At 39.1% G+C, this 15,932-nt stretch overlaps 1 protein-coding gene across 11 annotated transcripts in view; it reads right to left on the reverse strand.

Annotated features, from left to right (window-relative positions):
• The window catches only part of Lrrc7 (leucine rich repeat containing 7), a 486,713-nt gene that overhangs the window by 152,802 nt on the left and 317,979 nt on the right, over positions 1-15,932 (reverse strand). For all 11 annotated transcript variants that reach the window (XM_063258479.1, XM_063258496.1, XM_063258477.1 and 8 more), the window contains one exon: positions 12,939-13,002. In XM_063258479.1, coding sequence (XP_063114549.1) covers positions 12,939-13,002 — 64 coding nt within the window. The remainder of the gene's footprint in view (positions 1-12,938; positions 13,003-15,932) is intronic.

The raw sequence follows: 15,932 nt of genomic DNA on the forward strand, positions 1-15,932 counted from the left end.
CCATAAAGAAAGACACACTTGAGTCATTTGTAAGACAATAGATGCCCTGGAGACCACACTAAGTGAATAAATCTCACACACAAAGCTTTACTGTCACATGGTATCTCTTATATGAGAAACCCAAAATGTAAATAAAGAGGAAAATAAAAGAATGAGAAGTAAGGAGATAGATCTTTCTAGAATGGGAAGGAAATCAAGAATGAAGGGGGCAAGAAAGCAGGGGAGGGGAAGAATAAAGAAGTTAAGATGTGTCATGGGCACACACCAACTTCACACAGGAAATGTACTCATGTACTGCAAACCTGGACCAACTAATCTTAAAAAATGCCTTTATTAGACCTTTTGTTTAGATACATTTACTGGTCTTGGTTAAGATTGAAAGATTCTTTTTCCATTTGACCTTCTATTTGCATTACATTTACTTATTTTGATGTTAATGCTATTCAACACTTTTTTTCACAGTTCAGAATGGTCCCATGACTTGAATACAGTTTTTCAGAGAAAATACAGAGTGCCTGACAGGTATATGAAAAGATATTCAAGCATCACTAGTAATTTGAACCACAATAAGACGTCACCTCATAGCTGTTAGAAGGGCCATTTCCTAACAAAACAATTCCTGGAGAATTTGGAACCTTGGTGTATTGTTGATGTGAGAATAAAATGGCCCAGCTGCTATGAAAGGGCATAAAGCTTCCTTAAAAAATTAAAAATAAAGCTACCATGTGATTCCAGAATGGGATTTATGAGTATTCTCTGAAAGATATGGAAATTAAGATCTCAAAAATATACTTATCTTTCAATGTTCACTGTAGCACTATTCACAAGAGCTGAAATGTGGAAGCAGCCTAAATGTCAACTGTTGATGGAAGGCTAAATGCCCTACATGTCCTTTGCAGATGAACAGGTCAGTGTTAATACACGGAATGTAAATTTAGCCTCAAAAAAAAGAAGGAAATCCTATCTTATGCAAAAAGATCCACCAGTCACATAAAGGTCAATACTTCCCATTTCCTCTTCTACGACATATCTAAAGAGGTGAAACCCATGGCATCAGAAAGTAGAAAGCTGCTTCCAGAGGTGAGGGGCAAGGAGGAGCTGTGTTTATGAGTATAAACTTTCAATTATACAAGACGAAAAGTCCTTGAGACTTGAGACACACTGCTTTTATCTTTAATACAATCAGATACATTTAAAATTTATTTTACAATGCAGGATAGTCCTTATGCTATGTATATGTATTTTACAAATGATGGTAAAACTTTACCTCTTCTAGGGTACTAGTCAGAACTAGAAATATCATTTTTGTTTCCAAATCTTGAAGTTTTTTTCTTTTTTTTAACAGCTCCCTGTCTTATTGCTGATGTCCAATCTGCCAACAAATCCTGTTGCTTCCACCTCGCTGCAGGTTGACCTTGGAGTTAGAGAACCTCAGGCTTCGCTTTAAATTTCCTTATTTGCCTGAATTGCTTTCCTGATTGATGGTCAGGGGCAGCTGGTGGAGTGTACAAACAGTCATGTGGTTTTTAAAAGTATCAAAGGCACAGTCATGAGTCGCTTAACGACGGAGGGGATTGTTTGGAGGTTCATGTCACTAGGTGACTTCACCGTTGTGTGACCACTGCAGCGTATACGCAGACAGGTCTACTATACACAAGGCTGGATGATATCAAAGTCATCACTCCCAGGTTGCAAACTTGTGCACTGTTGCTAAATCAACTACTGTAGGCAACTGCAACACAGTGACAAATATCTGTGTATTGAAACCCATCTAAATATAGAATAAGTGCACTAAAAATGTCAGCTAATAGAGACTTTTTAGCTCCACTGTAATCTACAGGAACCACCCATGGATATGCCATCCACGGTTGACTGAAACACTGCATACAGTAATTGACTGTTAGAATTTTTTAAGATTAAAAAACTGAAATATAATTCATGTGCCATAAAACCAATCTTTATAGAGTGTAAAATTAAGTGTTTTTTATTCATATAGTTGCGCAACCATTAGCAGTATCCGGTTCCACTACATTTTGGTTTTCCATAAACTCCATGTCTACTTCCTCATTCCCCTCTTCCTCCAGGCTCTGGTAATCATCTACTTTCTGCCTCTCCTTTTCTATATTTAGATAGGTTTCCATACACAGATACTTATGCTGTGTTACAGTTGCCTACAGTTAGTGGATTTAGCAACAGGGTACAAGTCTGTTCTATGGATTCTGCAGATGTGGAATCACATACATGACCTCTGTGTCTGGCTACTTTGGCTTGTACAATGTCTCCAGAGTTGTTCATGTTGTAGGCAGATCGTCCTTTGGTTTTGCATATGAAGCTGAGTATTATACCATTGTCTGGATATGCCATGTTATGTTCATTGATCAGTCATGGACAGTTGAATTATTTCTCTTTTTGGTCTCTTAACAATAATGGTTCTATCTACATTCACATATGCATGATTTCATTCTCTTTAGTGAATAGTGGTTCCACAGAGACATCCGTATTTAATCCCCAGAATTTTATATTACCTTACATGGTAAATGAAACGTTGCAGGATATGATGAATTTAAAGATCCTGAGATGACAACATTACCCTGGACTATCTAGGGTGGCCTAATGTCATCACGAAAGTTCTTATTTCAGAAAAGAAGGAGGACCAGAAAAGGAGGAAAAAGAGAGAGGACAGAGGCAGAAACATGTGATGAAGAAGGGCCCCCCAGCTAAGGTATGCGTGGCCTTTAAGGTCAAAGGAGAAAGTAAATTCTCTTTCACAGTCTCAGAAGAAATGCATCCCCCACAAGACCTCAACTTAGGACTTCTAACCTTGACAACTGTAAGATACTAATGCTGTATGGTTGGTAATTCATTAAGTGTGTGGCAATTCGTTAGCATTCATGAACAGGAAAGTGATACAGGTATATGCTTAGGCTTGCAATGCAGGTGAAAGTAAGATATTTTAACTATTACTCCCATCTTGACTTCCCCTCTGTGTAATTTCCCTTACGTTCAGTGTTATGTTTTAGCTTGACTGTTCCCGTAAGGTGAAGGTGACATATTCTCAGAGGTGGGGACTTTGCAAGGCCACTGGATTATGGGCGAGCTCCAGCGCCCTGACGTTAGGAGGCGGGGCCTAGTCAGAAGGGGTGGGTCACTGGGCGTGGCCTCAAGGTTCCATCTCTCGTCCTGGTCCCTCTCTTCTCTCTCTCCTTCTGTCCTGGTTGCAGTGATATTGCTGATCATCTGGTTTAGACCTCACTTCTCGAAAGACTTTCTGCCAATCTACCAAACTCACCGGAACATCATGGAAGGAGAGGGACAGCGGATATCTGGCCATGTGTCCTTTTGTTACCTAGCAGTATAAGGACATAGGCTGTGGAGGAGAAGCAGAGATGGAAGCACGTGATTTTCCAAAAATCTGACCACTGCCCTGATGTTTTACAAGGAATATCAATGAAAAATTGTAAGACTGCAATAAACATTAGAAACTACCAGTGACAAAAGCCACGTTCGAGGACTGACTGGATTATTTCTCCACTGCATTACGTAACAGTGGTGTGAAAAGGTTGTCAAAAAGCACAAAACCAAAATGGGGCGGGGGGCGTTACATGCATGTTATTCTGTTGTTTTTCTGGATTTTATGATGGCAGCGGTTAGGTTTTGAAATTGTATATATATGGTTTATAATTTAAAATCTGTAGCTCTCATTTAGAATATTCATTTTGTACTTAATTATATATTCTTAACTTTTAATTAATAACTCCTTTCACTTTTGAAAGAAAGTATAGCTAAATTTTCAAAATTCAGAGTCCACTGAATCTTTTTCTTTTTTCTTTCTTTTTAGGTTCTTGAACTCAGACCTGGCACTTGCTAGGCAGGCACTTGTGCTGCTGAGCCACAGGCCCAGCCCTCGCCAGATCTTTTTCTGACTGTACTTTTAGGAATCACCCAGAAATCGACTCCTTCCTGCCTCTGCTGCTCTGTGTCTCAGTCCAGGACACAGCAGTCAAAAGGATTTAAGTCTGAATCTGATTAAATACATTCTTGTTAGTTTTTGGGGTGATGCACAATTGAAAAACATTCTCTTGTTTTTATTCCATGGTGGCAGAACTCCTATTTTCTTTATAAAGTCTTGACTGTGAACTTGAGCTCTTTACTTATTGTACTTTACTCCGGTTCCATCGGGGAGCAGTTTTGTTCCCTTTAACATCTTGGATAGAAATGTGCCTTCGCTAAGACAATACTCTCAGAAACATCCCTTTTTGGAAAGGGAAGCAGTTATCATTCCCCTCACAGCGATGAGTCAGGGTATGGCAAAAGGAGTGAGGGGGAAATTTTCTTGAAAAATAGAGGAAAAATGATTCACTTTCTTCCTAGGAAAGGGGAAGTCTGAAAGCCAGAAAAGGAGCTTCTCTGCTGGTCTGTGCAGCAGTGGAGACAGCTTATTAAAATCTGAGTCCCCAGATGCCGCTCCCTCCTTCTCTCCGTCCCTCTCTCTCTCCCTCTCTCCCTTCCTCCCTTCCTTCTTCCCTCCCTCCCTTCCTCCCTCCTTTCCTTCCTTCCTTCCTTCCTTCCTTCCTTCCTTCCTTCCTTCCTTCCTTCCTTCCTTCCTTCCTCCCACTCTCTCTCTTCCTTTGTCTCTTTCTTATGTTTTTCTTTCTTTTTGTGGCATAGGGGATTGAACTGGGAATTGAGTGTAACTGAGCTATGTTCCCAACACATGCATATGCGCGCGCACACACACACACACACACACACACACACACACACGCACACGCTATTGATTTTGCCTTAGTTTTACCAGTGCTGGAAAATACAGGAGTTAATTAGGCTGTTTTAAGTACTCTTGTTAAAAACAGAAAATCCAGTTTGCATAATACTAAGTTCTGCTGTATTTAGTTCTTTTTTATGATCTTTACTTGACGAATTAATGACAAAATTGGATTAGTAGGTGTGGAAAACCTGTGTTGTAGTTACTTGTAAAGAAAATTACTGTCCATGTAAATCGCGCTTGCCTCTGGTATACATACTTCTTAGGTAATTAAAAGTGCACACACCTTGGGCAAACTAGGAAGGTGGAAGTATCTGCTGCCATGCTTTTAATAAAATGCGTTTAGTTTAATTCTAATAAATGTCAGTTACAAGTTTAAACATCAATGTAAGTGCTCAGCTGTTTCACAGTTCTATGAAAACACACCTGTATTACGTAGCCTAAATACATAGGCTAGCTAACTACTGACATTTCTTTTCAGTTATATGAATTAGAATATCTCCATTCCAAGCATTTTTATTTAATTACTATGTTTGAAATCTTCATTTGACTCAATAAAAATCAAATGAGAAAAGCAACAGAAACACAGTCCATTTGAATATTAAAATTAAAAATCCCTCAGTATTGTAATCTGTGGCCTTCTAAGTACTGGAAAATGGTGAGTTATACAGTGTAGACTATTTTTAAGCTTTTCAGTAAGAAGTTTTATCAAAAAATGTAATATATCCATGGATGACTGAATTTATGAAATGTTTTTATAAAGACTGCCAGATGTACTCTCACATTTTAGTTAAAATGATAATATTTTCTGGCAAATTCCCTGAAGTTATAAAGTCAATCTATTATTGTATTATATTTAAAAATTATACATAGCCCATTTTTCTTGTCCTTAAGATATTTTTGCTGCTGTTACTTAATGTTTTGTTCTTTAATCCAGAAGTTGAATGACCTACAGTTTGGAAGCATTTCTTTTAGTGAGTGACTCATTAGATAGGTCAAAAAATTTGAACACACTCTCCCAATGATCTCACCATCATGCTTCTAAATTATGGAGGATGAATATTGGATAATTTTAAGTAAAGAAGCAGAAAGAACTTTTTAAGCAAATGAAATAAATATTTAAAAGTCTTAACCTAATTATTTTTTCATGAAAAATGTATAAATAATTAACAAAAAAGTAGCTCTTGTGTCTTAAGCACTTATGCTCATATTTAATCCAAATTCTGCTGGAAGAGAGAAAGGATAAAAGGCAACAGCTGAAGAGACAAGAGCTGATAACTTTCTTCGTAAACAAGAACACACAGGTAAAAGTACAGAACAGTAATGGACACAAGGGGATGACTGAAAGTATGTTGGATATTTAAATAAACTTATTAAGGTAAAAAACACATTGACTAGAACAGAGAGTATGTTTGTGGTCAGAGGTAGTGCTTTAAGTATTCTGATGAAAATTAGCAGCAATGTGTCTTACTGTGATAATTAAAAAAAATATAAACATTCACCGTATTTTTGATCATTTCTCAGTGATTCATGAGTTATGATAATTTCCATCAAATAAAAATGTTATGGTGTGTTCTCATCCCCTGTACTTATGAGATCTGGTCCTGTGTGTCATCTGGCTCTTCTCCAAAGTCCCAATGACCATGAAAGGTGAGCTCAGATTGATTCAGGACACGGAGGCAGCCACGACATCACAACTAATGATACCTGCAAAAGATGACTTCTAGAACTGCTTCAGAAAAAGGCAAAAATGATGGGATGGGTGTGTTCAAAGTGAGGAAGAGTATTCTGAGGGGAACTGACAGCAATGTGTCTTTAATTTTTTAACTAAATATTCACCATGCTTTTTGATGGTACCTCACACAAATCTCCCTTATGAGCACAAATTTTTAAAAATTGTCAGACTACTGAACCAAACTTTATGGTATGAATTTACGACATCTTGTCAGAAGTTCATGATAATATTGAATTCTCATTGTGGCTGTATTAAGAGTGGGGTCTACTTGTGGCTGATTAAGTCATAAAGGTCCACCCTTCTGAGGAGATTAAGGACCTGCTAAAGAGGCTTCAGCTGGTTCCCTTTGCTGTTTACCTTCCACCGTGTGAGGGTTGAGTATCACGGCCCCATCTTACAAGCAGGGTGACTGAGTCCTCCCAGACACTGAAACCTCCAGGGCCTCGCCTTGGACTTCTGGTCACTCCAACTGTGAGCAACTGAGTTCCACGGCTTACAGTTACCCAGGCCCAAGTGGCAAGGACTAAGATTGTCCACATAGAAGGTCTGAAGTGGAACAGTGGCTTCACATTAGAAAAAAAGGATCTCTATGAGTCAGATTACTAGATTCAAGAAGAAAAGCAAATAAGTGCAGATGATGAAATAAAGTATTTAAAATTGAGGAGCAAGAAAACAAACTGGGATTCTTCACAGACTATTTGATTAACCACATGGGAATTGCTAAAGAATATCTAGGAATTGCTGATAGTTATAGTAGTGGGTTTAGCAGATGGCTAGATAAGGCTATAAATTAAGAAATAAAAAAACAAATATAATACTAAACTATTATACCAAACATTTAGAGATTATAATTTTTGAAGAACTACATTATACCTGCAATAAAAAGATAAGGTGCTTAGCATTAAACTAATGAAAAATATGCAAAAACTATTTTAAAGAAAATAACAGCAGAACAGTATTAAAATGGACAAATAAACTGAGATGCATGTCATAATGATTCATAAAGTGATTCAAAGTCATAAAAATCACAATTGTCCCTTATCCATCCAATAAAATTGGATTATAGAGCCAATGCTTTTTTATTCAAATGCCAAAAGCCTTTCTTCTTGATAAACTTTGTAAAATAATTCTAAAATTAAGTAAATGTTCAAGTGCTTACATTGGAGACAATTGTCCTATCAGGCAGCAAAACTTATTTTTATCTAATTTTTTATTTTGGTACCCAGGGAATAACTTAACAATGAAGAAAGTAAGGTATGAATGTGTAGAAATTTTGTTAAGCAGTGACACCCAGGGTTGGAGATGTGCTTTCGTACTAGAAGTAGAACATGCTTACCTACTTAATAAATAAGTATCTGAGAAAAAATAATACATAATCTATAAAATTAAACTCATATGGAAATATACTTGACTGTGAAAAATATCTCCCAACTTGTGGTCGAAAAAATCATAAGGAAAAATCTTTTTTTGACATTTGCAAGACTTCCTAAGCAGGACAAAAAATACTAGATATAAAATTATACATTTTATTATGCTATAATTAAGAAATTCTCTCCACAAAAAGATAGCATGTAGAAAATATAAAGACTCTGTAGGGAATTCAGGAAGAGACAGTACCCATAACCAACACAGGATTAGTATCTTTTTTTTTTTTTTTTTTGGGGGATTAGTATCTTGAATATAGACAAAATATATGCCGTTTCACCAGAGTGCCAATATCTATATCTGTACAAGATAAAGACAGCCAATAGAAAAAAACATATAAAAATGTAGAAAAGATAGCAAAAATATGTCAACAGGCATTTCACAGAAGAGGCAATAAAAACTCCCACAAGCATGGGAAAATGGTCAATCTCATTAGAAATCTGGGACACACAAATGCAGATAATAATGAAACGTCATTTTGCAGGGATTATACAGGTAAAAATAAACTCTGCCTGTCAAGTGCTGGTAAAGGTGTGAATCATGAAAATCTCACATTACTGGTGAATTACTATGACTCTTCTGAAAAAGAAATGCATTAGTTTTATAGATGAATACATGCAAAACTTATGACCAAGAAATCCCACTTCTAAATATATGACTTAGATCAAATCTTTCATGTGTAGACATATAGGAATGTTCATAGCAACAGTATAATACCAAATATACAAGTGTAGATAATCCAAAGAGACTGTCATGAGGACAAGAACAGGCATCTATAAGCAGGGTAGAGGTAGATTTATAGATACTTGAGAAACAGCAAGGCACAGTAATACCACATTTAGAAATACATCCAGAAGAAAATATAGCAAGGGACTGTTAAAAAAAATTCAGAGCTGTGGTTACCACTGAAGATAAGGAGAGAGACTGTAGATACTCAGGACTCCAGCTGTCTTGGGGCACAGGACAGAAAGACGTTTGGGAAGAGAGTGTAAAAGTAGCCAGTAGTGTGTGAGTTTGTATGACTAAGGCGGTGGCCTCAAGGGGCGCATTTCGTTATGCTTTGTAACTCAAGCCTGTTACTTCTGTTACTTTACAGGTATCAAATTTGATATGATGAAATATCAAACTTCTTAAGTTCAGCATTGAAACCACTATTTTATAGTTATCACTTGACAGTCTTCTTAATGCATCTAACAAAGAAAGAAAGCTTATCAATTATAATGCCTGTAAGGAATCTATTTGAATTCAATAGTGATGCGTTGGTGCAAAACAGAATGCATATCCTAATTTCAATTTTGCAGGCAGATCTACTTATGTAGACATCCATAATAAATATGCGTCCTGCCATGTTTACAGTGAAATTTCAAATCTTACTTTTCTAATGTAAATTTCAAATCTTACTTTGTTCCTGCTTGCATAGCACAGGGCTAGGAAGTAGGGGTCTCCCTAGGATCTTTCACCACAGCTGGTCTGCTTGGGACTTCTGTTGTGAGGGGCAGGACTGGGGAAGAGACCAGGGAACCTCTGGGGGAGCTGGGAGCTTGAGCTGGATGAGGGGGAGGCTGGGCTTCACTCTATCTTTGTATGCATCCATCCCTTTGTCCTCCGAGCTCTCTGTCAGTTTGCTCCATTTTTCTGCCTATTTCTTCCCATACTTTGCTTGTTAGTTCTTGGAGCAGCTAGGGACCAACCATGAGTTGGACAGATCTACTTGAAAGATCTACTTGAAATTCACTGGCCAGATCTACTTGAAAGTTATACCACAGGGCTTTGAACCTATGACAATGAACCTGTTTCAGTGTCCCTGACCACAGTGGGGAAGTTCCCAATGATGCTGTGACACTCAGAAGACTGTGGACCCGGGGTTCAGAGAAGATCTTTAAGGTTGACGTCATCCAGCTCTACACAGCAACTTAACAGTCCCCTGCTTCTTACCTGACCTCAGATAATATTGGCTTGACCTCAAAAACAAAAAGAAAAACAAAAACAACAAAATGATGGAGGGAAGGTAGACCAAGAACTATTAAGAATATTATATGGTGGTTGGAGAGATCATAGATGAATTTTATCACTTTTACACTTTTTTTTAACTTTCTAAATTTTCTTAAATGGTTATTTATGAATCTTTTATTGAGAAAAATAATACATAAAAACCATTTAAGAAATCTTTAAGAATCCATCTCTAGAACTCTGCCCAATATCTTTTACTGGTCATTGCTATTAGAAACATGCCAATTCACTTTAGCAGAAGTTTCTTTCTCAGAAAGATAGCCATAAGTAGATATTTCTACTTCATGTTAATTTTGGATATTTACATTATTCCTCATGCAGTTTCTATCCTCACTCACTAGGGTTTTAGAGTCACCTACTTTCTACTTTGTGTCTATACCCATGTCACACTAAAGGAACCATCTGATGACACCCTTAAAGGTATCACTATTGAGCTATGGAACACAGTGTGGTCCCTTCTCCACAAGGTGTCTCCTGGATTTCTATCAGGGAAAATTCACCTGTTTTCTCATTAAAATTTCTTGATGGCAAACAACCCCCAGTTCCACACGCACAACTAACAACATTCAGGTAATCTGATTAAGAACGAATAACATCAGAAATGCAGAAATCCATAATTATACCCCTGTAGTAACTGAGCATTCTATGGCAAAAGCAAAAAAAAAAAAAAAAAAAAAAAAATGGCAGCAAAAAACTGTATTTTGTGATCGACATAAAATATTGTTATATTAAAAAACTATCTCTGTTCTGATGATGATTACTTAGATACTACAGATTATACGTTACAATTTTATATTTAGTTTCAATAAATGTATTTTCAGAAAATAAAAGTATCCTGCTAAGCTTTGTTGATCCACACCCTTGTAGTAAAACATTAATTCAGAAATGCCCATATAAAATGCGTACCCAATATCTGGCAGAATTGAAAGTCGCTGAAACTTACATTCAATGTATGAATGTATGAAATTTCCCAGAAAGCTAGGAAACAGATGGGCTTCACACCCTTACTTTGTTGACGATGAAGCTGGGCTTCTAACACTGTCCAGTTGTTCAGTGCCTGAAGTGCGAGATAAACCAGCTTGCTTCCACCACTCCCGTTCTTTCCACTCCTCAGCCAAGCTACGTGTCTTCATGAGAACGTGGGCAGGGCCTAGATCCTTAACAACTCATCTGGGACTTATCAGAAGGAATGACCACTTCCACCACTACCTGCTATTTCCTGTCCTCTCCCAGCTCTTTGCCTATAATCAATACCTCCTTCTCACACACCAGCAGTGGCCTAGACTATGTACGTGGTTCCCTTGACCCAGGTTGGGTGCAGATCGCCTTGCAAGCTGCTCTGGAAAGACACAGGCTGCATTGAGAGTAAACCCGGCAGCACAGCATGGCAGGCAGGGAAGCGCTGAAGCCGGCCTTCCTGACCTCTACACATTGCATAGACTCGCACTGCCAGAAGACGGAGATGGGGTCACTAGTGGAGCTATGCCTGGTGAGGTACAGAAACTGGGGAGTGAGGGCCACTCTGATGCTGATGCCAGGACAGGACGGAGCCCCTGCTTGGACTGCCAGTGAGAGATGAACTTGGTAATGTGTGCAGGAGAGAGGTGGCCCTGCTTGTCCCCTGTTTGTCTCCTGCTTGTCCAAGCTGAAAGAGCTGGCCACAGGTTCAGGCTGACACTATACACAGGAGGCAGTGTAGACAGCAGTGCAGGGGCAGGTGTGTGCTGCCAGCGCGCATCCAAAACCCCTGCAGGCTGGGCAGGGAGTCCTTTTAGCTAAGGTCATAAAAATGTGTCCCCTCCTGTGCCAGCTGAAAATTGTGTCTTAGAGAGAGAAAAGGGAAAAGGTATGGCAGAGACTGGGAATTTTTATGCAAGGAAGATGAACGCAACCCAAGGGACCATCCGACTCTTCACATCAGATTAAACTTCTCATTTTAGAGGAATAAATGTCAGTTTTTACCCTTATTGAACAGTTCGTGAAGGCTGGGAGAAAGACCAGACTGGCTACAAAGTAAAGTAAGTTAATTGTCTTTCTCTGTTGATAACAGAGTGTGAGGGAAGCCCTGGGACCCACGGAGACTGATGTTACCACATAAGAACTGCTTCTCTGCCAGGTTGTGTGGAGTGTGTGTGTTATTTGTCATGCAAACCTATAAGGCAGAATCACTACAACCTCATTCTATAGATCAGGAAAATGAGGGTCAGAGAGATTAAACCACATGCATAAAATCACACAGCAAGAGACAGAGCTGGAGGAGAAAAGCTGATTAATCCTTAAGTGTTTTAACTTAAAAGCAGTTAAATTAGACTTCTGATGAATTGGAGTTTTAAAGTTTCAAGGCATCCAAGGGGGAAGCTTCTGGCATTTATTATGGAGAAACATTCATTTTCTATGTGCTCTTGAGATTCAGTCTTTGGTCATCATATTTTGATAAAATGGAACCTCAAAAGGGCAGGTAGAATTCCACTCTTGCTGGAACTATGTAGCAATGTATTTTATTAGAAAGACACTTTCAGGACCATTATAAATACAGTGTCATTGGTGACACTTTTCTCATGCTACCAGGAAGCCTCCTGGGAAGAAGTCATCAAGCCATGGACTTTTGGAGGTAGTCAAGTGTAAGCCTAAATTCTGTTCAGGCACATAGTAGCTACATATGTCAGTAGTCACTTCAAGGTCCTTTCTATGAAGTTAAAATGGTGACGTAACAAGCCAGGATTCAATGACAGAACATAGGGAACACGTTTAAATGGTGTTTAACATCAAGTTGTTGTTTAAAACTGACACTAGGTATCCACTTCCACCCCAGTATTTGCTGAAATGAAGCCTAACATCCAGTTCTCTATGGCCAATTTAAATTTTTGGCCCAGGTTTAAATTTTTTATGTTTAGCAAATGCAAATGTGCACTTGATGGTTCAATACCTGGAGTTGCAAAATGAAAGCAAAAGAAATCATCTTCCGGAGTGTACTTAGCAAGCTTAGAAAATGTATGTGCTTACCAGCTCACTGAATTCATTATTGCCTAGGTCAAGTCTTTCCAACTGGGCCAGTTTGTGCATTGACCTACAACAGATGGAGAAAAATACTCTTGTGAGGCAGGGCAAAGCACATTACTCTGAAAGACATCCCACTAACCGCTCTGTCAGATTTACCTGATTGCACAAGACATAGCGAATGTTCTTCCACAAGACATAAATTGCAAATATACTGAATGCAGTCTGCAAACCTTCAGCAGCTTACCATAGTCTATACAGCACACCACATCCTGTTATGTGGCTGGAATAGGGGGCTGGCTGCTTAACAAAACCCTGGGAATCTTGTTAATCATCTCTGCCAGTAGGAGGCATATGGTTGGGAAAGGTTTTTAAGAATCAACACAGTGTTGGAAACCAACGGAGGAACTCAATTGTTAACCAAGCAGTCTAAAACTCTACAGCGTGGCACAATTTCATCGTTAGTTCTGTTATTTTCTACTTTCCTAACTGAATTTTGGCTATAGCCAAGTTGTATTGCTTTGTTTCCCAAGCATACTGGCTTAATGGGGCAAGAATTGTGAATGAATAATCGGAAAACCCCAAGAAGGAGTTGTGTTAAGGTTAGAGGCACCCTGGCATACTGCTAATGCTGTCAGCATTTTTCAAACCTCTAGTAAGCAAACATACAATGTAATAAAAGGTAGTGTTTCCTGAAAGATTTCACCTCCCTGCCACCCAGAATGCTGCCCTTAAATCTCAGGTTTACAGAAAGTCTTGAAGCATCACAGACTAAAGTCTTAGAAATTTTAGTCTCTTCACCTTTAAAATCAATGTAGAAATTACAGCATTTTTGTTTGTTTTGTTAAGACAGGGTTTTGCTACATAGCCCAGGCTGGCCTTGAGCTCATGGCAATCCTCTTGTCTCAGCCTCTTGAGTACTGGGGCATGCCACCACATCAGGAGAGAAATGATAGAATTTTTATGAACATGAAATAAAATAACACTGCAATTCTGATACTTTCAGACACTCAGAAATGCAAAAAAAAAAATGTGTGTACTTCTTCTTCATTCAGTAGCTATCACTGGGAGGTTATATGCTTATTTAGGGGATAGCAGTGAAATAACACATAGAAATTTTTGCCCCACACGACTTTACATCCAGTGGGAGAAGGAAGTAAGCAAGATAATTAAGCAAAATAAAATAATGTATTAGAAGATTGTGTTATGGAGAAAATTTATGTAGCTGAGTAGACAGAATTCATATAGGAATTTTATTTTTAACAGGATGATTGGAGGTAACCTTAGGAAGAGGATGGAGTTTGAGGCACAGCTTCAAGGACAGAGCATGCTGAGATGAATCTGGAGAGCAGGGACATGTTGCTTTCTTGACTCCTGGGTGTCCTAGGAGGCCAGTGTGGTTGAAGAAGAGAGAGGGACAGGGAGAGTGGGGAGGAGACTTGGTGGGGAGTTGGGTAAGGGAGGCGATAACAGCTCAGTGTGAGACTGAGGCTTTGATCCTGAGTTACATGGAGGTCACTCAAAGGCACTAAGCCATTTGACCGGGTGGTGGATCCGGCCAGGGTGGTGAGATTGCCAGAAGTGGTTAGGTCCTCAGAGGACCCAGGTAGGTTAAGGTGAGAGCCAGGTCCTCAGATGGCCCAGATTAGTCAAGGTGAGAGCCAAATGCTTTGGGGATGGACCGACTGGGAGGCGTGAGACCAAGTGGCATCCAGAAAACCATGGAGAGGATGGAGCCACAGGTCCTTGATGGAAAAGATCAGGCCAACCAGGGCTTTATGTAGACTGCATGATCAGTCTTACAAATGATGAGTGAAACATTTCTACTGTAGGGTCAACCAGGGCTGTCCAGCAAGTCTAGCGTTCAGGAAAGACATCCAGAAAAGAGATATTTTGATCTTGGTAGTGCAGGAATGGTGAGTAAAATCTTGCAGATGTAAGAATACCAGGGTGATGAGTGAAGATCGGAAGACCACAGGCTTGTGAGGAATGGAAATGAATCAACAGGAAGCCTGCCGAGAAACTAGTCACAGAAAAAATCCTGAGAGTACACAGTCCTGGAAGCCAAGTGAAGACAGCACATCAAGGCAGATGAAGCGATGAATCACCACGGAAGTCGATAGATAGCACAGAGGACTGGCCACATGACTCAAACACATGGACATTTGTGGGGTTAGTGGAGATTTTTGAGATCAGTTTTTTGGGGGGCTAGGAGAAAGGGGAGGTGCTGAGGATGGAACCCAGGACCTCACACACACCAGATGATAGGTCTGTTTCCTAGTGTACGCCTTTGCTAAAGCTTTCTTCCATTCCATATACCTTTCTCTGTTCATCTCTTTCATTTTCATCAAAATAAAAATCTATTGGTCCTTTATCATTTCCCAGGTTTTTAAGGCTATCAAGATGAAAGGCATTGTTCCTATTGTTAAGGAATAATAACTTTTAGAGAAACAGCTAGCAGAATGAAGACCTTGTACCCAATAGGGTAAATGGAAGTTTCTAGAGAACTCAGGGCAAGCTAGTGTTTCAGCCTCCAGGGGATGAATAGAAAGCAAGGCTCCTCTGAGGTTTCACTTTTGAGGACTTGATCAGGCTTTATGAGATCAAGCAACAAGGCCCCTTCAGGCTGACATCTGGAAGAGGTGTGTTGAAGAACATGGTATCATTCTACAGGCCAGTAGGAACAGTCTAGAGAACTTGATGTGGCACCGTACCAGATGCAAAATCCATTTCCTGTCACAAAGATAAGACCCCCTGTGTGTATGCATAAACAAAAGCTAACAAATATAATATTAAAAGAGGAATAGCTAAGAGGTAAGAAATAGTAAGAAATAAAAACAGTAATGAACAAGAAATGATTTGTAGGTGTCATGATATTACCTTCTATTTCAAAGAAGTCCAACTGTTAATTTAAAAGCAATGGAAGGACACCTTTAATATTGAGGCAGGAAAGACATCAGATTTGTATTTTAGAAAGCTCAGATGGGCAGGATGGCATGC

The sequence above is a fragment of the Cavia porcellus genome, unplaced genomic scaffold, assembly GCF_034190915.1.
Source record: "Cavia porcellus strain 051 isolate PalLab524CR breed Dunkin Hartley unplaced genomic scaffold, mCavPor4.1 scaffold_1, whole genome shotgun sequence".
NCBI classification, from domain to species: Eukaryota; Metazoa; Chordata; class Mammalia; order Rodentia; family Caviidae; genus Cavia; species Cavia porcellus.